Source organism: Paramisgurnus dabryanus, chromosome 5 (assembly GCF_030506205.2).
Source record: "Paramisgurnus dabryanus chromosome 5, PD_genome_1.1, whole genome shotgun sequence".
In the NCBI taxonomy this organism is placed as follows: domain Eukaryota; kingdom Metazoa; phylum Chordata; class Actinopteri; order Cypriniformes; family Cobitidae; genus Paramisgurnus; species Paramisgurnus dabryanus.
The window spans coordinates 15,719,574-15,742,520 of NC_133341.1; the positions used below are offsets into that span (position 1 = coordinate 15,719,574).

Consider the following 22,947-nt stretch of genomic DNA (forward strand, 5'->3'; position numbering starts at 1 on the left):
AAATGTTTATTTTGAATTTTTTTAATGTCATCCAAGTTATATTCTCTGTCATATAACCCCTTTAATTGTAAACAATATTAGAACTGTCATGATCCCTGTTTGTCCTCCTGTTCTGTTCCCCGTGTATTCAAGTTTGCCCCCTCTGGACTCCTTTTCCCATCACCCTCTACGTTCCTTCGCCTGTTTCCTGACATCAATCATACTCAACTGACAACCATCATCCTTTATTATCTCCAACCCATTTATACTCTCCTATTCCCTTCAGTGTTTGTCTGGTCTTAGTCGTATTTAGTGCGTGCCTCTTTGTCCATGTCTCTCTTTATTCCTTTCTGGTAAATGTGCTATAGTGTGTTACTAGATACTTTTGTTATCAGTTTCAAGGTCTCTTGCAACATTCAAAAAACAACTAAAAACTCATATTTTCCAAGAATATATGACAAATATGTTGAATGCTCTTTTATCTTCCTAAAAAAATCTCTGAAAACTAGTAACTTGGTTTAACCCTTGTGGGTTGTTCCCGTTCACTACCCTTTTGGGTTGTTCGTGTACAAAAAAGGCCACTGAATTTAACGGCTGTAAAATTTATCAGATTAATTTTTGTTCTCTAATTTTTTTTCATAAATCTGTTAATCAACCTCAGTACTGATCAAACATACCAAATGTTTACAAAATGTCCATGATTTTAACTCTTTAATTGCCAAGTTCATAAGTGGTGTCACTGATTTGGGGAATAAACACACAAATTGACTGATTTTCAATATAAAAAGTGATTGTGGACGGGATTTTTTTCATTCTTTTCACAGTCTTGGGCATGCCAAAGATTGGTAAAAACATTGGCTTTGGTGCATTTTTAGTTTTTGTGCAGCATCAGTTTTTATTCTTTTACACCCTCATTTACTGTTTTTGGCCCATTGACTTCCATTATAACACATTTTTTTGATTGCAAAGCCATGACATCTTATAATCATGCATTTTTGATTGTTGGTGGTTTTTCCTTTTGCTAAGAGGTAAAATTTGTAATTTTTACTGTTGATCACCATGGCACCATTAATGGTGCCACATGGTGATCAATAGTAAAAATGACAAAAATGGCCTCAACAACCCACAAGGGATAAGCATTTCTTGTATTATTGCCTTCATATATGAAAAATTGCTTTATTGTTTGCTAAAATTTGTAAATGTAAATGTCTGCCCTTTGGCAACTGATAAGGCATCTGCGGTGTGAATATATAGATGTACATTTTAAAAGCTGAAATAGTATGATATTATGAAAGGTTATGATGTCCAACACTAAGAACATTTTGGTTCCGAGATGTTATGTCATGCCTGGATTGCAGGTCATCTGTTTGAGATATTACACGGTATGATGTCACGAGGCTGGGAGGTCACGCGAGTGGTGGCAGGGTTACTATGAATTAACTAAGGTCTTCCATCAGTCACGTGACCTACCAGCATCATGAACACTGACCTCACCCATCACAATGAAAGGACAACGAGAAGGGTAGGAAATGTACACCATATTATCAAATACATGTTTGGACTCGGTTATACTGTACTTCAGTGTTTTAATCCAAATTTTGAAATCTGTTTGTTTGCCTTTTAAACATGTGTATTGTATTTTGTATTACTGTGATTTTCATCCCATACCCACAAAAGCAGTAAAGAAGAGGACAAAAAGAAACAAAAGTTCATATTTGTGTACACCAGAAACTTCAAAATTACCCTAAACTTAAATTGCAATGAAATGGGATGAATGATTTAGTGGCATGGATGTTTTGCAGATTAAGGGGTTGAATCAGAACTTAAAAAATTGCATTTATTCATCAGGTATTCAGGATTGTGTTTGTGCTGTTGTTTGTTCTTAATTATTAAGTCTGAGCACATTTTGTTTATGTCTGTGCATGTTTGTGTGTGTGTGTGTAGAATCGTCAGGTTCTGATATGTGTCCACTGGGTCAGTTTCCGTGTGGGAATCTATCAGTGTGTTTGCCACAACCACAGCACTGCAACGGGCAGCAGGACTGTCCTAATGGAGCGGATGAAGAGAACTGTGGTCAGAACCTGTGCACATACACAAACATGAGCAAACACACATTTATAATATAAAATCACATTACTGTATTTCCTTGTGCATATATATATGTTCCATGTGCACATAGACTCATAAATATTTAATATATAGCATTTTTAGTTAGTATCTGCGAGTGTTTACAGGTCAAGATTTTTACAATTTAAGAAAAGAGTGTATATATGTACTGAATGTCAAAAAAAATGTATCTGGATATTTTAGATGGTTCATTCTAGCTTATGATCAATGTTAAGTGTTAGGGCAACAAATATAAGCCAGGTACATATGTGTCTGTGTCATTTACATTTAACTAATAAAGAACACACTTGTGCTCGTGTGTTGCAGTGGATAACAGTGGTTGGCCACACCTGTTCGATGCCTTCATGAAAAAAAGAGTCCAGGAGTCAAAAGAGTGCAGTAAGTTTTCTCATTTATCTTATCCTTTCTTTTTCTTTGAGTCTGTGTTTCTATCAGATGTGAATCTTGTCATAGGTGATTTAAGCAGTCGCCTAGGGCAGCAGCTTTCTCTGGGGCTGCCCAGACGCCAGATAAACTCCTCTCGCTCATCTGGGCTGGCCGTATTCCCTTATCCATTCCACCTGCACCTTTCATTGACAATGAATTGCGACATAGCGGGTAACTTTTTCCAAGCCTCTCGCGATTTACTTTGCCATCCTCTCTCAGTTTGACTGTTATCTGCTATCACCGCAGAAATAAGATAAGCAGCCAACCCTGGTAATAAAAGTGTTTTCACTTGCTATGCTATTGTTTGGCCCCCCGTGACCTTGCCGAGGACAAACGGGTTTAGAAGAGGGATGGATGCTGTACTGTTTGTTTTCCAAAGTTATGTTTTGGTAAATAACACACAGACCACCTGGGTGTCAAATCTGATTTGCCCATTTAAGCATCATCCTGCTTGTCTGATCATGTGTTTCAACTCAAAATACATCAAGTTTTATCAGCGGGCGTTGTTATTGAATGTTAAAATGATGGACATGTGTGTGCTTCTATCATATTGAATAAGATTTTACCAAACTGCTTTGATTCCATTGATGTTATGAGTATGGATGTAATGGATTTAAATGTTATAGAGATTTGATCCTTCTTATAGTGCAACTTCAAAAACTGGAAGAAACAGTTTCTATCCCTCTTTCATCTTAGCATGCCAGAAAGAGGGATGCTGGTGGCCAGCGTGTTTAGTTTGGTAAATATATTAGACATGGTTCATTGTCTCACTTCTGAAGATCAATTTGTTTTCAAACAACAAACAACTTTAAATTCTGCAACGAATCAATCTGTTGCGGTATATTGCTTTATTAATAAAAAAATAAGCAATTTGCCCTGAATTAAAAAAGTCAACAAACAAGTTAACTTTGCCTGGATATAAAAGTGGAAGGAAAGAAATTTAATTTCTCACACAAAATTTTCTGAATAAAATAAGCAGCTGAGGGAAAGAATAAAATATATTACAGGGTTATTCTCAAATGGAGTCATCAGTATATCTTTAACATAGTGCAACTTACAATATTTTAAAAAATTCACATTAAAAAAAAATTTAATTTATGAAGTTAAACAAAATGTTATTTTGAAAAATGTTATTCCCAGACCTTATTTTACATATAAATTGAAAACTACTGTTGACAACTGATTCAGTCAACTAGCAAAAACATAATTAAAAGACAGGGTTCAAAGAAGACAACAGGTTAATCAGGGTGTCTAACACATTCTTAAGATTCAGCATACTTTTTCTCTGGTCTGGAAAAAAACAAATAGCAAAAGCATCACCATATGCTGTCTTTGCAAAGATGTTAGCTGCATCTGAATGAATGTATGATCAGAAGCAAACTGTTTGTCATTTGTTGTATGCACCTAAAGAGAAATTCATATGTCCTGTGTTCTAAGACATCTGCTGCATTCCCTTAACAACTGTACCACAATTTCATGTGATATTTAAGTTTATACAACAGTTATTTCTGGTTCTCGGATCTAATTCGCTAAGAGCTCTTCCCAGCCATGCATTATTCTACTAATATCATCACAGTAACCGCTTCGCCGTTTGTATCATTCTGCCATCTACTGATCATTTTAGAATTAGTCAGGGAGGCTTCTTTCTTGAGCCATACAGTCACCCATCCACAGACACAAATGCTGTTTATAAACACTTTCCGTGTGTCTCAATACGTTTCCTAGCTCTTGAATCAGTCTGTGAATTGTCTCGGTTACGTATGTAACCCTCGTTCCCTGAAGGAGGGAACGGAGACGTCACGTCGTGACCGACGAATTGGGAACTCGCTTAGAGAGACCAATCTGCTTCGTACTCTACTAAAACGCCAATGAACTTGGCATTGAGATATTTGCATAATGCTGGCGCCGCCCCGCCAGGTGCGTATATAAGCAGCAGGTGCAAATAGGGAAATTAGCTTCTTTTTCGCTGAGAAAGCCGGAAAGTGTGACCGGCCGATAAACAGCAGGGAGCAGCCCTGTGGCGACGGGACGTGACGTCTCTGTTCCCTCCTTCAGGGAACGAGGGTTACATACGTAACCGAGACGTTCCCTTTCAGTCGGTCACTACGACGTCACGTCGTGACCGACGAATTGGGAATCCCTACCAAAACGCCACTGAGGGCTGACCTCTTCCAGTGTCTGCGTAAAGCCCTCCGGTTCCACTTAAGGATAAGGAGAATTAGGTTTTAAGGCAGAAGGCCGGGCACTAGATGTTCCTTTAACCCCACAGTAGTGCTAGCGACTGGGAAGCGCCCTATCTGAGCGGTATAGGGACGCTGCGGAAGCCACCGCCCCGTTAAGGGCTATTGGTGGGCGAAAGTCAACCGTAGTTGAGGTATAAATGACAGCCGTGGCTGTGTAAGCAAAGCAGTGCTCTGCTGAGGGAAACGTGGGCTAGTAGGATTAACCCCACGGAAAATACTCACAAAGGAACCCGGTAGGACGCAATGTGGATGCCCGAGCCAAACACAGGTTCGCGAGGATGCAGCTAGTGAGAGGCTGGCAGCGGATGCTCCGCAACATCAGGCTGCCAAGGCAGCGGAGGAAGGCAAAACAAATTATTACGCGTTTTTGCCTTGATGGCCTTCCATACTGAGCTCAGTTTGGAGCAGCAGTCGGAGGCTGCAAGCCGACCTGCGAGCCTGTTCTCTGTGCTTCCCCTAACGAGGAAAGGGCACGAGAGGAGACAGGCTCGACAAGAACACTAAAATCTAATGAACGTATTAGGTGTCGCCCAACCAGCAGCTCTGCAGATGTCTGTTAGCGAGGAACCACGAGCGAATGCCCAAAATGAGGCAACACTTCTAGTAGAGTGAGCTCTCAAATTAAATGGACAAGGAATGCCCTGCAGATTATAAGCAAGGGCGATAGTATCAACTATCCAATGAGACATCCTCTGCTTAGTGACAGCTTTCCCTCTCTGCTGACCACCATAACAAACAAAGAGCTGATCTGAGGTCCTAAGGCTTTGTGTGCGATCCACGTAGATGCGTAACGCTCGTACGGGGCATAATAAAGCCATGGTTGGGTCTGCCCTCCTCCGGGGGGCAGCGCTTGCAAGCTCACCACCTTATCTCTGAAGGGAGTGGTGGGAACTTTGGGCACGTAGCCTGGTCTGGGTCTCAGTGAGACAGCAGGACCAAACTGAAGGCACGAATCGTCAACAGAGAATGCATGTAAATTCCTTACTCTCTTCACGGAGACCAATGCTAGCAGGGTCAGAGTTTTCATTGACAAAAACTTCAGACTCGCAGACTGCAAAGGCTCGAACGCGGAACCTGTAGTAGGGCTTCAGCACCATGGACAGGTCTCAGGAGGAATAGAGGGAGGGCGCGAGGGGTTTAGCCTGCGAGCGCCTCTTAAAATCTAATAACCAAATCATGCTGCCAACTGATCTGCCGTTAATAAGCGAGTGATGAGCAGACATAGCGGCGATATCAACTTTAATGGTGGAGGGTGACAGCCTACCATTTAACCTATATGTTGAGGATATATAAAAGCACAATGTTAAGCATTCTCTGGGGTCCTCGCGTTGCGAAGAGCACCGGGTGACGAAAAAGGTTTCTTTAAGCGCGTAAGCCCGTCTTGTGGACGGTGCTCGAACCGCGTCGATGGTGTTAGATACCGCTTGCGATAAATCACCTAAACCTTGCGCGCACTCAACGACCATACATGGAGATCCCACAGGTCGGGGCGCGGGTGCCATAATGTGCCCCTTCCTAAAGAAAGAAAGTCCTTCCTAGGGGAATTCGCCAGGGAGGGGCTGTCGCGAGGAGCGTTAACTCTGAAAACCAATTCCTGGTCGTCCAGTATGGGGCGACTAACGAAAGGCTCTCCTCGTCCTGCCTGACTTTGCACAGTGTCTGTGCAATTAAGCTCACTGGAGTGAATGCGTATTTTCGCGTCCCCCGCGGCCAGCTGTGTGCCAACGCATCCACGCCGAGGCTGCCCTCGGTTAGTGAATAAAAACCGGCGACAGTGGGTATCGTCCGGCGACGCAAACAGATATATCTGCGCACGACCAAACTTCTTCCAAATTAGCTGGACCGTCTGGGGGTGGAGTCGCCATTCACCGGGGCGCGCAGCTCGGGAAAGCGCGTCTGCCGCTGTATTGAGCGAACCCGGGATGTAAATGGCACGAAGGGACCTCAGATGCTTCTGACTCCAAAGGAGGAGATGACGAGCGAGATGCGACAGGTGACGAGAGCGCAAAAACCGCCATAACGGTAAATAACGCAACAGTCGCAATGTTGTCGGTGTCGGCTAATACATCCTTCCCTCGCATCTCCATAGCGGAGCGTACAAGTCCCAGATATACAGCGCACCGCTCGCGGCAGTTGGGGTGCTATTCACACCCCTGAGACTGCAAGCCCGTCATACGTGGCTGCTCATCCCGTGCTGGGGGCATTGTATGTGCTACAGAATGCCAGGAGACCCGACTCAGGGGCATATCTTGCTATCAGAAATGCTGGGTCTGCCACGGGGTAAAATTGAAATGACACGCAGGTGTAATGGTTACACAGTGTATGCCGTTGCGCCACGCTCTCCTCGAGACTCGATCGTAAAACCAATGCTGAAGCGGTCTCATATGAAGCAGCTCGAGCAGTGTCACAGCCGCAGCATGCTGCCATATGTCCAAGAGCTTCTGAAATTGTTTCAGAGGGACCGCGTACTTCCCTCGAATTAAACCGAGGCAAGTCAGAACTGACTGGTTGCGCGCTCTTGTAAAACACGCCAATAAATCGATCGAGTCTATTTCCATACTGAGAAAAGGATCCTCTGCACGGGGCAAAGTTGCTCTTTTCCCAGCTGACCTGATGACTTAAACGAGCGAGATGCTGAAGCATTAAATCTCTGTGTTCGCGCACGTCTGCCGAGAACGAGCCATTATAGTTGACGTAAATATAAGCAGAATACGAACAACGCTCTCTCTCTCTGAGGATTTTAATGCCATGACTAGCACTTTCATGGAGACACGGGGAGAGAGAGACAGCTCGAATGGTGTACTTAGTATTAGTATGTCCACTCCATGAACGCAGAGCGAAAAACGGTCTAAGGCGAGGGGAGATGGACACATAAAGTACACGTCTACAGGTCTATGCTGCAAACCGATCTGAATATTGAAATACGAGCCTCGGCGTATCATCCTAAAGGATCACATTTGTAGAGCCGGTGCGTAAATAAATCGGTCGTAACCCACCGCGTATTTTGGGTACTATGAGATAAAGGCTGGAAAAACCCTATCATCATTCTCGGTAAGAGGGACCGGCTCGAAACGTCCTTCGCCAGCAGGACATCGACTTTTGCACGCAGTACATGTGCATCGGACGCTTTCACTATAGTGAAACGAATGCCCGAGAATTTGGGGGAGTGCCGGTAATTGTATTACGTAACCGAGGCGGATAGTGCGTAAAACCCAACGAGACGGGCTGGGAACTGAAGCGAAGCATCCCGGGACCGTACGAGGAGAATTAACGACACTACCGAAGTACCCGCGGTGGGGCAGCGAAGCGAGACAGGTGATACTGCCGGTGCGTCTGCTGTGACAGCATAAACATCTACAGTATGTGTGTGTGTGAGACACTGACCTGAGCCCGCTGAGGGTGACGGTCGTCTGGTCTCCTCTGCGGAGAGCGCAGACTCCGATGAGGGTGCTGGTGGTCCGGTCTGCTCAGTGGAGAGCTCGGACTCCTCAGGACACCCGCTGGCGATAGAGGAGAGGTAGAGTGAGCAGGTGTACGCCCACGGCTCTCTCGATCCTCCGGAGACCTGGAGAGGAAAGAGGAATGCACTCTTATGTGTGGTTAAGTGGGTACCGGCTGGACAGCCGGTGGAACATATGCAAACCAAGGATTTTCCACCCGACCCTCTACCGGGGGAAGGAGCGAATCACTGTCTCCTGAAGAGTGATCCTCTGCCACTCCGGGTCGCCCGTCTCTGGCCACTTAAACTCCCGATTTTCACGGGAAGCGGCTAAGCGGGCGGGGCGAGCTGCTGACGGCCGGTTCCCCTGCGCTGCCGAGATGGGGTCCGAGGAGGGGAACGGAGGTGGCCGCCGCAGGACGCGGACGGCGAGAGGCAGACTGAGGAGCCGGCGTTGGTGGACCAGGGCAGCTCTCATCCCCCGGGGCACGACCTAGGAGATCGCCTCAGTATGCACAGCGGAGCTGTACGACTCCCCGGGCTCGCCGAAGAGGCCGGTCTGTGAGACAGGAGCATTCATGAAGTTGTTCCGTCATATAAGCCAGACATAGCCAAGGGTGGCGATCTTGAACACTGTGGTGGACATCGCACGACTGAAGGTCGCGGCTTCCCTCGTATATCTCTAAAGCCTCGTTTGGTGAACCTGCAGTACGTTAATGCGTGCAGGGCTGAAGCCGCGTCTCCGCATGCCTGATGGGCAGCGCCCGTAACCGGACGACTGTCTATACAAACACGGGAGGGAAGGGTTGGGTGGTCCCTCCAGGAACGCAGCTGCATCGCAACCCCCCGCTCAACTGAAGGGATCCCCCTTAGCGGCTCCGTTAGTGAGGGAGATGAGGGGTGAAGCTGAACGGCCGAGACGGCCGCAAATCACGTCAGCTCTTCGTGCCGTCGGGAAAGGCAGGCACAGGAGGTGAGGACCGTAGAGGCCCGGACAGCTCCGAAGTACCAATCATGTGGGCGGGACGGTTCGGGCGGAGAGGGATTAACCCCTCCAACTCTACCGTTTCCGCCGCTCGAGCGGGCACGGCCGCCATCTCCGGGAAGACTCCGCCTCGGAGGGAAAAAATGGGCACCCCTCTGATGCTGTAGAAGTGACGGGACCAGAAGGAGGTCCAGTGGATTCGGCAGAAATCGCAGAACACGACTCTGCAGTCTCCACCGGAGCCTCAACCGGCTGAGGATGAGAAGGCCGGTAGGTGAAGGACGCATCCTCCGTCCTACTCAGCATAGTGATGCGAAGAGCGTCCTGCGAGCGCTTGACAGCCGCACCATGGCGGCGTTCAGCACTGCAAAGGCGCGGACGCCGTTCCCGTAGAAACGACAGTCGTCTCCGCAATCCAAGAGGGTTATGCTCTCACAGAGAGAGCAAGAGCTCTCCACGAACGCAGCCTCGGAGTGCTCGATGCCATAGCACGAAGACAGCGCTCGTGACCGTCACTGGAATCCCTGTACTTCTCGCATCCAAGATCGCACGGAGGAAAAGCTATCCTGAAAAGGACGCTGATCTCCGAATATACGAGAGAGTGGCTGTCTTTAAAAAGACACAGAGCTCTCACGTATCACTCTTTAGGGAAATCACTCTTTAGGTGCTCAGCTGATGATGCGCACAGGAAGAGGCAACGCACACACTAAACTCAAAACAAAAAATATGCAGAGCAGTGGAATACTGCGAGCGTCCGCTGTGTCAGTACTGCTTGTCAATCAACTTCAGCAACCGTTCCCAGAAGAGCAGAGAGTAGCTTCTCAGTAGCAGATAATGCCGGCTTTCGAAGCGAAAAAAGCTAATTTCCCTATTTGCACCTGCTGCTTATATACGCACCTGGCGGGGCGGCGCCAGCATTATGCAAATATCTCAATGCCAAGTTCATTGGCGTTTTAGTAGAGTACGAAGCAGATTGGTCTCTCTAAGCGAGTTCCCAATTCGTCGGTCACGACGTGACGTCGTAGTGACCGACTGAAAGGGAACCCAATCGGAGATGATTATCCCTATCCCCCAATCCCTTCAAAGATCTGTGCCCGGTTGCATGAAACTCCTTAAGTGAGGGAGAAAAAATCCCTGAGGTAAGGGATTTATTTAAGAGCGTTGCAACAAAGGTCTTAACTGTCACCCTTACCTAAGTGTTTATACTAAGTATTTTACGGAAGTCTCTGCCAAAACACGGCAGCGGAGAAGCGGTTGCTATAGTTATAAAATCTCACAGCCTAAACAAATTAACGCACGTAGCTCAACAGACGGTGGATTTGTGTACAATGAAACATCGCAAATAACAGATTGTAAAGTTCCGCATGTATAAAACCTGAAAGTAATTCAAACTGGAAACACTTTAGATTGAGGGACGATCATACCGCTATTCTCCTAATAAAGGCACATCACTTTTCTCTGAGGGATTATTTTGAACGTTAGAAATGCTCGTTGGTACTTCATTTTCTTAAATAACCATAAAATCAGCCATCGCGTGTGACGTTAAGGGACCTCTTATAGTCCCTTAAGTTTTTAAGGGAAAATAGGACTTGAGGACTTTCTAGCAACGCATAGCAGACCTTAAGGTAATACTTTAGCATTTAAAGCTCACGTAACACACGCTGTTTCTGCATTTCTGATGTTAATCTGGAGTACCTATAGAGTAGTATGACATCCTTTATATCTCCGAAGAGTCTTTAGTTTAATCAGATTTATAAAAGAAAGATTAGCTTTACCGAATCTTTCCGATAACGTACGAAAAAATGAAGAAGGAGGAGTCGCGGGAGGAGCGAGTTTGATTCATGCAACACTATACAACACTGTTTAACTTATGATTCACTACATGTTTGTGTCATTTATATAATATGCACGCCCATATTTACAACATAAGACAGAAGTCTTACTTACCGCGTGCAACTCGTCATGACCCGGTTCAGAAAATCCACCGCATCAAACACACAAGCAAAACTCCGCTGCTACCCCGGATAATAAACTATATCCATTGTTTTCATAAGGCTGGATTTCTTCTTCTTACATCCAAAAACACATCTTTCGTGCCATTGTTGAGTTTTGAAATTAAACAAAGCTGAGTGGCGTGATAAGATGTTTGCAAGTTCTAGCGTCTCCCGCTGATTGACGGGTGGGCGGGGTTTTCCGGGGGAAGTGCCCATATAAAGAAGTGATACGTATAGAAAACCCCTGAAACGTCAGCTGGACCGTAATCGAAAAAAACTTTCCGAAACTTGTACGAACCCTGGCGAAGTGCATTCGGCACAGAAATACTCTGTAACATGTCCAAATGCTTTTTTGACACTTTGCCTACGTTTAGCATGAGGAAACAACTCTATAACTGTGTTAATAAGTCAGAATGCTTGAAATACCATTGAACCCCCCCTTTAAGGGTAAATACTTATTGACTGCCTTAAACTTAAGGACTTTCATACAACCGGGCACAGAGTTCCTGGATGTCAACTTTCGAGGAAGTAGCGCAATACTGTCACATCATGTGTTCAATTTAAATACACTTGGTGAATAAAGCAATGAATAAACATACATTTTCTCTTTATCTGGTTTTCTGTTTATGCGTGTACCCTTCTCGAAGTGTCCTTTAAAGAATGCAAAAACGCAGTTTGGAACTGGTAAGGTAAGGACTCTGGCTCACTATACATTAGGATACTTAATGACTTATTTTTCTGTGACGATACTATTAAAACACGTTGTGAGATATCACCACTGATATTTATAAGCAGCATGCAGAAAGATCTGTCTGATCTCTATGTTTTATGTAGTTCTGACAAGAACAAAGTCGAGTAAATAAAGAGTGCTCGTAACGTGTTAAGATTAAATGGAAAATCAATAGAATATAAATATAGTTTTACAAATCCGTGGCAAAAGAAAGTAGTTCCCCAAAAAAGAGGCTTTTAAAAAGATGTTGTTTTCTAGTTTTCTATCTTCAAACTTGTGCCGTCGAACTGTTTTATAAATTGTACTATAAATATTGCTCTAGAAGTTGTGTGATATAGCTCTATATCATCACGTCTGTAATTAGGCCAAAGGCACGAGGATTAAGTAAGGCATAATCCATGCATTAAAGGATTTTAATGCACGACGTAGAGCCGAAGAATTCCAACGCGAAGTGGACCGGAGTTTGATGTGTCTCAGAGCGAGTATAAACCGTCACATTACAAAATACATCATCATAAGTGATAAAGACTTCAAGTCAAACAATGCCGTCTATACCTGCTCTGAGACACATCAAACTTGCAGCACTGTGTTCGCGTCCAGCCGTAGACTGACAGAGGCATAAAACTCCCGCAGTGTCTCATTTAAAAGAGAAGCAGAGTAGATCTCGAAATCACAATTGTTCTGTCTTTGGCGCAAAAAGTCACTAAAAGTGTTAACTGCCCATTTAGTTGTCTTTTTCATATTGACCTCATCTTTGTCGTCTTCGATCATTATCTAACTCTCTCAGTGTTAATTCTTTGTGCTGCTTTTTGTCTTCTCCAAGTCTTCTTTTTTGTCGTGTGCCTGGGCCCCTGGGTCGTCATTTATTCCTTACTTATTTTACACAGTATGCTCAGGTTTAATTCTTATTGACCAGTAGCAACATTCAAAATTTGTTATTCCCAGATAACAACCACCTAAAATAGACACAGCATCATCTGGGTACTGCGTGTCATCTTTATCAATGCATTTTAATACTTAATAAATTAAATATAAATATACATAATTATTAAACCAAATTGCACGTTTGTTTTGTTTGAACTGTGCGTCTTCGGTTTACAACTGATAGAATACCTTTTTTCCTTACGGAAGGTTTGCATTTTTCAATTCAAATGAGCTAATAAAATATATTAAATCAATATTTTGTTTCCATATTTAGTTCGTAAGGGAAGTGCACATGACATTGTCACTTCAAAGAAGCAAGTTCCATTTGTGTTCACTTGATCTTGGGTAACAAGTAGGGATGCATCGATAGGATATTTTTGGGCCGATACAGATTTAAACAGACAACTTCTGGCCGATACCGATGCCGAAACCGATATCAAACCTTGTATACAATACTATAGAGTTGGTCTATTAGCTAGTTTATTTCTGCATCAAATTATTTTTACTGAACATGGATTTGATCTAATTAACATTTAACTGATCTATATAATAAGAATGGCACAAATTAGGCTAAAACAAATATAATAAGACAGCATGACAACCTTCAAATGTGGTTTTTGCTATTCAGCATTTATTTTATTAACAACATTAACTCATTTTTTTACATATAAGGGATTTCTTTATGCAGTTAATTAATAAACAATCGGTATCGGCCTTTCTCGTGCTATTGCCGATATGCCGATGGTATTCAAATTCATAAAAAATCGGCCGATAAATATCGGCGGCCGATACATCGATGCATCGCATCAATAGTAACAAGTTCTCACGATGCAAAAAATATGGTGGGGAAATTCGACTTTACATACAAACCTAAGTAGAATTATTCAGCTTGTCTTAATTTTAATGTAAAACCTGATACTTATCTGAGGTTAAAATGTAGCAAAGGCTAGTTTAGATTGAGCAAAACAAATCAGTTTGATCTGATGATCCCAAAAATTCACTCTTCAGTGTTTGGCGAGCAGGCTAAATGAAGTCATGAGAAAGGTCTGGTATTCGTATCAGCAGTATTCTGTTTTAGGACAGCATAACTTTACTTGTTAAAACTCAATCTTATTTTCAGTTGACCAGAAAAAGCTAAGAGTTATTAGTACATATTTAAGGGATGAACGTTTTCAGTTTACATACCAACCAATTACATTTTACTGGCAAGAAAGTTGTTGCAATGTTAATAGACTGACCTCAGAGAAAGGAACTCTGTGAATGAAAGGTAGAAAATGGGGTTGAGTACTTAGATTAATATATGGGTGGTTTTCAGCACGGAAAACTAGGAGATTGTTTTAGAGATCACAGAAGGGAAAGGGAAAATACACTTATTATCGAAGCTTGTTTTCTGTCCTCGAGAATCACCTTGGAGTCACCCAGGAGAAACAAGCGAGAATCTTAATAAAATCAACTCATTTCATTGACTAGGGCAAACGTTGCAATTTTTTTTATTTTTAATGAAGTAAAATGAGAAACACGACTTTTTCATTTAGTGTGAATGCTAAAGGTTTTCAATTGATTATATAATCACTGAGCCACCTGGCAGAAACAGAGTCTTTCTAATTGCAGCACTTAATAGGGTTCCCTCCTTTGTTAAGCATATTTCCCCAGAGCTTAGGACTTAATGGATAGTGATAGACTTCTACTTATTTCTGTGGTGGGTTGTCCTGTGTGTGCAATAGGGAGTGCCCTGGGATGCCTTATTGCTAACAACTCAGTAAAAGTGTGAGCGAAGACTATCACTCTTGTGGTTGCCGGAGATTTATCTTCCGAGGGGTGCAAATTAAAAATATGTGTTTGTTGCGTCATGTAAACCATGTGCCTCATGCGTCTTGTCAAAATACGTGCCTGCTGCGCACACGTTGAAAGGGTTTAAGATGAAAGAGACGCTCACGTTCACAAAATACTCGCAAGACACTAACTTAACAGTAAACTCTGAAATTAAGCGAATATTTGGCAAACAAGAGTGTCAGTCTCTTTTATCATAAACCCCTTCAGAAGTGTCTCCAGCAGACACATATTTTGAAATGACGCGTGAGGCACATACGTTTACATGAAACGCAGAATACATATTTTGACATGACGAGCCACACACCTGATGGGCTAAATATAAGTTGTGACGAGCTTCACATCATGCGCCCTCAAAAAGAAGTCATCAGCCGCCGCTGGTTTGTGATCTATCTAGTTAAAAAGCTAGCTATGTTGTAAGGAGGTTTGGGGGGGTTTATGTATACAAGGGTGACAATTATTAAAGGAATAGCTTACCCGAAAATGACTTTTTTGCCCTTTGTTATTCCAAATGTCTATGACTTTTAGAAAGTTGGTAAACTAACAACACTGGCCCCCATTGACTTCCATTAGACACGAACCACTGAGACATTTTTCCAAATATCTCTTTGTGTTCCAGAGAAGAAAGAGCCATATTATAGGTTTTGAACAACATGAAGGTGAATAAATGATGACAGAATTTTTTTTTTGGGGGGGGGGTGTAAACTTTCACTTTAAAAGAAGGGTTCAGTTTTCTGATCTTCTGGCATCTAAACATTCAGGGGTGCGTTTCCCAAAAGCATTGTTAGCCAACTATGGTCGCAAGTTCCATCATTTCAGCATAGTTCACCGATGCGGGTGTTTCCCGAAACCATCATTCCAGCGGACATTCGCAAACTGTATCGCAAAGTTGTGTAGTTGGAACGACAGCTCTTCAGCCGTCATTGAAAGCAAAGTTCCTTGTTATTGTAATATGTATTGTAGACTTACGTTGATAATGCTTTCGGACAAAATAAGCATAAAACATGTAGTACATTCTAGATCCATCATTCTAAATATATAAAAATGTATTTTACGTCTTTAAGTTTGTAAACAGAATTAAAGCGCTGCATTTGATTGTTTGGGAAATGCACCCCAGATCTGCTGACAAAATTAGGCCCCATGTTCACCAAAGCATTTTAACGTGGCTGAAAATGTCAGGCGCATACCAACCTTGGGTGCTTGTCAGCGTTCATTCAATTAAGCTCTTTGGTCGCTTGATACTTGTTTTGTTTATCAGACGTTGTAGGATGCATCGGTTGGTTGGTGTTTTATTTGTCCCATCTCTCCTGTGATTAGATGGCTGAGTGAAAAGTAAAATTGACAAGATGAGCATTTTTCCCCAAGTTAAAAATGTTTTACCTTTTTATGGATTTAAATGCTGAACACCAGCACTGAGCGTAGACAAGAGATATTTGAAGGGATAGTTAACCCTATAATCCATTAAGTCCAAATCCCATGAGGGTGAGTAAATGATGAAGAATTTGGGTAAACTATCTCTTTAACAGCACAACACTTTAATTGGAAATAATGAATAATATATGCATGCCGCAGGAAAAACACTTCAGTGGACACGGGGCCTTAGTCCTAGATGGTAGAGGGGTTGATTACCTATAAGGGTCTTTTCTAATGCAAGAGTCCCACTTTCCAATATCCAGAGGTTTTTGAGTTCAAGCTTTATAGAGTTGATTTACATTTTCGGTTGGAAAGCGATAATAGCCCAGGCAACTCAACTCCCTGCCAGGTAAATGGCCTTGCTGACGTTCTGACCACATCTCGCAGGAAAATATGTCTGGCAGTCATTGGTGCAGACATGTTGCCAGTGAGCTTCTCCTGATACTAGTAAAAAGAAATAACAAGGCATTGTTAGTAAACTAACCAAACTAGTGAAGAGAATTAAAAATCTGCTTAGATTTGATCCAGAACTTTTTCATAGCCACAAACACCATAGCAGATGCTGATTGTCATACATGATTTTGATGGTTTTCCAGAGGAACTACATTTTAATGACTAATAAAATAAGAAAGCAGAGGCAGAAGAGTTTGTGTTTATTAAACGCAAATCTTTTTCTCACTGAATCTTGGCAAAAGCACACGCTGTCTGCATCAAGGAAAAAGTACACATAGTAAATGTCTGCTTTCAAAATGTTAAATAATTACCTTTTCGTTTGGCCTCATAATTAGAGGGTGCTGGCGCCATCTTAACGTTTCTTTGCTCTACCAGCTTACGTAACACACAACACATGCAACAGTGGCCAAAACAACCAATAAGGTAGAGAAAATTGACATTGCTGAGAAGTGTATCCTGATGGTAATAGGAATAAATACAGATAAGCGAACACAGAAAATATACTGTAAGTGACTGAAGTTGAAGCAATGGCCCTTATTGTTTACTTTCCCAAGCATCTCTCATGCTGGCCTGGGCCATTGGGCAGTGCTTTATGTTGAGTCCTGTAAATAAACTTGCTTTTAGGGGTCTCAAACTCAAACTGGCTTGGGGCCATTTCTGAGACTGACATTTCATCGGGCGGCCGCAAAGCTATTTTAACGTTAAAAAAAGTACTATATTTCTGTAAATGTCATGTTTATTTTCTATTATGATTATACGATATGTGAACGAACCCTTAAACGTTTAAATCAAACGAATATAAAACAAAGTGCATAAAAATCTTTCTGCGGGCCAGATTATGTTATATTTTTGAAAGGTGATGCGGGCCGCAGAGAGGGGGAGGGCGGGCCGCAAATGCCCCGCGGGCCGGGAGTTTGAGACCACTGTAAACAGAAAGAGCATTCATGACAATCATGGCATATTTTTCTTTGCTAAATGTACTGAAGACAGCAACACGAACCGAACTTGAGCAACTTAAGTGTTTACACATTCATGGAAAGCGTGAAAGGACAGTGTAAATCGATGCGTGAAATGGAAGGCATTACTGTTAGGTATTATGTCAATCTCTTTCTTTGTTGTGTTCTCATTATCTCTCTATGACTTTCTTTAGTCTTTTGTCAATTTCTCCAGCTTAAAATCAATACACATCAGTTGTTGAAATAAAAATTGGAATTTATTTAACCAGCGAACAAAAACGTTCAAGTGGTCATAGTTGCTGTTTAAAACTGGATTGAACAAGGCATGAATAGAACTGGCGAACAGATTTTTTACACCACTGGGAAACACAAAAGTGTTGACTACAAAAGCATGTTTTGATGTTAATGGAGGATAATCAGTGTCAGTGCCAGTGGGTATTAAGCAGTCACACTGGTACCTTTAAATTTAAATCAGTTAAGCACTTTTTTCTCTTGCACGTTCCTAGACACGCTTTATTTCAGATGGCAACTTTTGTGTTTTATGGATGTACCTTATTTAGTTTACAATAAAAAAGTGCATTAATATTTATTATAGGCCTTTTAATTATGTTAATTTTATTTTACCATCAATGTAAAATTGTTTACATAATCCTAGATGTTTAATTACTTTTTGTAGCATTGGGACTACTAGACCATAGCTTAATAACCTTAGTTTTGTGAACACCAACATTTCTACGTAATCAGCACGTGCGCATTCTGACATTTTTCTACACAGTTGTCACATTGTGTGGCCGTTAAAAATAAACTTGACAAACTGAGCAATGTTAACGTCATTTTATTTGACTCTGGAGCGAGAGTTTATGCAGCGTCCTCTTCCCGAAGTGCCCTTCAAGGGTGCAAAAACGCAGTTTGGAATTTGTCCATGCTCTCTCTCGCCAGGCTTGGCTGTGCAGGAGCAATTCTACTAGGTTTTTAATATTACTCAATGAGGGTGTGATTAAAAATGTTTGAATAATATGATTGGATTTTATACTAATCTTGCTGCAGTATTCCACTGTTTTAAAAATATGTGTAGGCCTTTAGCATCTGTGTACATTTATTTTTTTAATATATTCTGTGCATGAATGCATTTTTATCTAATGTCACATCCACAATATGTTTTCAATATTTTTTTTTCCAAAAACATAATATCGCCAAACATGATATGATTCTAAAGTGTCTTCAAAAATCTTCAATCATAGGTGTTAAGAACCAGAGAAAAGGGGGATATTTTTTTTCAGTGGATAAGAAAGGGTCTTGTATTGCTCCCGCATCACAATATGAACTACATACAATAATGAACTACATAGAAACAGATGTCATCTATTCGTTAATGTACACGCCTTTGACATTCGCTCTGGTCCATGCCAGGCTACGAGATCCAATAATAACTTTTTTTTTAAATTCAATTGAAGTCGTTTTCTGTGAGATTTAAAGAGGACTAAAACGATCACAAATTTGTGAACAGATTGTGGAATAAATCACAATTTTTAGGGGGGCTGAGCAGACATTTTGGGGGGCTAAAGCCCACCTAAAAAGCCTCTAGTGATGCTAATACCTGGCCTGATGCAGAAGTAAAGTTTTTTCTCTCCCTACTGCTGCTTCCTGGGTTGTCTTCAGATATTTTGTTTTTGCACTACACGAGGGACCTTTAATAAGCATACACGGCCACGCATATGCGCAACTTAAAGGGAATATTGTTTGTAATGTTTTACCTAAAAAAAAAATGAAATGATGAAATATCATTTGGCAGACCCCCTCAGTTCAGCCACGGACCCCCGGTTGGAGACCCATGGCCTAACCGAACATATACATTGAAAAACATTGCAAATAGTGCATGCACCATAAAAAAAAATCCTGCGGAAGTTTAATTCACCTTTTTGTATTCATGATTTCAGTGTTAGATGTCTATCCAGACGTGTGTCATTGCGAGGGTAGGAAGGTGAACTGCAATGGCAGAAATCTTCTCCAAGTTCCTCCTGTGTCCTCTAATGTTACAGCACTGTAAGTATAAAACCATTAAAAACAATATCGGAAGCTGTTGTATTTGTTATCCAAGTGGTAATAACAGCCATTTTCTCAGAGAGCTGAACAGTAACAGGATCAAATCTCTCTCTCGTGAACTGTTTGTCCGCTACAGACACCTGGAAAGACTGTGAGTAACACTTCCTTCTGTCAATTATCCTTGCCCTTTCCAAACCTCTTCCTCCTGCATATCTTTATTAAGCCTGTTAAATGTTTGGACATGCATTCATTTTTTTTAGATTCAATAGTAAATTAAGTCTTGAAGTGTAGTATATGGATTACTGGTGCTTATAATACCGATACAGTATGTGGATGTTCATCATTGGCGTCTCTGAACATCACAACGACATAGGTCTTAAAGATCTTACTAAATGTATTCATACAGTACATTGTGTACACCAGGGGTCTCAAACTACTGGCACACAGGCCATTTGCAGCCCACCCTCCCCTCTCTGCGGTCTACATGTACTGTTAAAAATATAACAGTATCTGAAGTTGAATCAGGGGTTTGAAATTGGGAGACATATTTAACATTCTGGGAGGGTGGCGCATGGACTGGAATTTAAAAAATCCTACAGCAGACCATTCAATAGTCATTACACAAAGATATGTGACTGCAGAATCCTTCATTTGATTGTATTGTATTGTAGATAAAGCAGGAATACTAAATAATAATGGAATAATAAATTCGTCTTCTTCATTTTTGTAACTAAACATGAACTCAAACTACTGTAAACTCTCTCTCTCTCTCTATCTCTTTCTTTCGTTCTCTTTCTATATGCAGACATTTAGAAAGTAACAGCATTGAAATGATCTCCAAGAGGGCATTTTCTGGACTTAACTCTTTGCGTAAACTGTGAGTAAAATTATAATGTATGAGTTAAAGATTAATTAACAGTGTGTGTGTATACATTCATATAAATCACTTATCACATACAGAAGACCAGCTATTAATTATTTTCTGAATTCTGCTTTAACCTTTTACTGTCACTGTCCCACAGGTGGGACGTTTGGAATTATATATATAAAACAAAAATTTCTTAGTCTTAACCAGCACTAATCTTGACAAACTATATATAATTGGAAAGCTCTCAGATTGAGGCTTTCATATTTCATCACCATTTTGCAAAAATAATGTACGAGTAATTTTCTAAAATGTCACTGGCCAACAGGTGGGCCCAAGGTGTTAGATATATTATAAACTTGAAATTTAATGATTTAGTAGTGACAGTCGTTTCGTTAAATGGCACTCACCCCATCACTATTATATATTCATCACATTAATATCCTATTAAAGCTTAAAAAATCTTTTTCATTAATAATGATGCAGTGACAGTAATTTATTAATTTGTGATTTGCGAGTATGCAGCAAATTGTTGACACGTAGTGGCCTTTGTTGGTAAAACTATTTAGATAAATGTCACTCACCAGGAAGGAATACAAATGAATTATTATTTTAACGATCTAAGTGCATGGTCTAAAGCAGTGGTTCTTAACGTTATTCCTCGAGGCCCACTGCCCTGCACATTTTGTATGTCTCCCTTATTTAACACACCTGATTCAAATCATCAGCTCATTAGAAGAGATCTCAATGAACTGAACTGAGTCTGCCAGATAAAAGAGACATACAAAACATGCAGGGCAGTGGGCCTCGAGGAATAACGTTAAGAACCACTGGTCTAAAGCGTACAGCGCACTGTCTAAATGGGCGTGTCCGAATCCACTTTTGCTAATTAAACAACAGGGAAAATGGTTTGTGCGCCGAGCGCATGGAAAGGGGTTGTTCCTATTCTTTTAATGAGTAATGTGAGTGTTTTGGGCGTAATGTGCAATAAACCAATGAGAGTCTCCGCTCTTATCCCCTTTAAAAGCCAGTTGCGCTGGCGCTATGTCTAATCCCTATTTAGATGACGGAATTTGTAAACTGAAAAACTAAGCGGAGGAAGAAGACCCCTCAGTTAATAATAATGTTAAATAATTGTGTTGTTTTTCACTTGTATTGAAATTGTTATTTTTTTTTTATTAAAACCTTTAAAACCCATTTTCTTTTAGTCATGGAAGTAGAAATAGCAGGCTTTTAATTGCTGCAAATTTATGGGTATCCAATATCATCAAAAAATAATTTACAAGTATGTAAGAAAAGGTTTGTACTCTAAAAATACTTTATTTGTAACAAACAGGACATAAAGAATTTACAAACGTGCGGAAAGTCGTTTCAGCTTTTGGACAGCGTCATGAGTTTTTAGTAAGCATTACTAAAAAATGTTTCTCATCTCCCAATATCCACAGGTACAGAGTCATCATATACAACAAATCCATGGGGTAGCATTTTAAAAAAACATTTAAAAACAGATGCATTTGTTTGAAGCAAAGCATTTATTTACTTACCAGGCTGCAGGTGAAGCAGCTCTTTACACCTTCTAACGTCTCATAATTAGTCCTCATTTATGTCCAAGAGACTCAATTATAATCTTTTACATTTGAATGATTTACATTTTCATATTTAAAAGCTTTTTTGTGCTGCTGCGCATCCATGTGTGTGATAAGCAAACCCGCGTTGTCGTCTCGTTTATAGGCGCATATTTCTAACGCACTCATTAAATAACAAAAACAATACTGCGCCATAGACTTTAGACTTTAGACCAGGGGTGTATTCCAGAAAGCAGGTTATGTGACTTACCCGGGTAAGTAAGGAGTAAGTAAGCGGATAACCTCTGCTTTCAGTTCCAAAAACGGAGGTAACTTTCAGGTTATGTATGTAACCATAGCAACTGACTCCCTGAAAATAACCTGGTCCGGAGCAGGTTATGTTGCAGGGTAAGTTCATTTTAGTTAATAAAACGAGGCTCCGGAGGATGACTGCGCATGCGTGTACTTATGATGAGCGTGCAGCGGGGGTGGAAGCATGTATTTTGCATAATATTACAATGTTAAAGCATTTATTTTATTACAGTCGCGAATATTTATTGCTGTCTTAGAAAATATATGATATTTTAAATAACATGGATTGATATTTGTGATTGTACTAAGTACATTTAGTTATGCCCATTATTAATAAACATTGATTCATATATGTGTTCGCACTAAATACTAAACATTTAATTATGTCCATTATTAATGAAACACAATTCCATCAGAGTAATTAATGTTAACAATAAAGTACTTTTCCATATCAATTCTGTCAATTCATAAATAACCACATCAATCTCTTTCCCTTACTAGATCGTTTGAGATGAATCTAAAATTCTAATAAATGTGTGTGCAAATACATTGTCATTATTGAGACAGAAATCTTAACATATGTTACTTAAGTGACAATGTGGCAATGTTACAGTAAATGGGTATAACAAATAGAAACACATGATGCCTATCATAATAATAATT

At 41.2% G+C, this 22,947-nt stretch overlaps 1 protein-coding gene across 1 annotated transcript in view; it reads left to right on the top strand.

Moving 5' to 3' along the window:
- Positions 1–22,947, top strand: part of rxfp2l (relaxin family peptide receptor 2, like) — a 58,091-nt gene that overhangs the window by 6,358 nt on the left and 28,786 nt on the right. Inside the window, exons 2-6 of the mRNA XM_065267252.2 lie at positions 1,924–2,052; positions 2,413–2,484; positions 19,437–19,542; positions 19,622–19,693; positions 20,348–20,419. Coding sequence (XP_065123324.1) covers positions 1,924–2,052; positions 2,413–2,484; positions 19,437–19,542; positions 19,622–19,693; positions 20,348–20,419 — 451 coding nt within the window. The remainder of the gene's footprint in view (positions 1–1,923; positions 2,053–2,412; positions 2,485–19,436; positions 19,543–19,621; positions 19,694–20,347; positions 20,420–22,947) is intronic.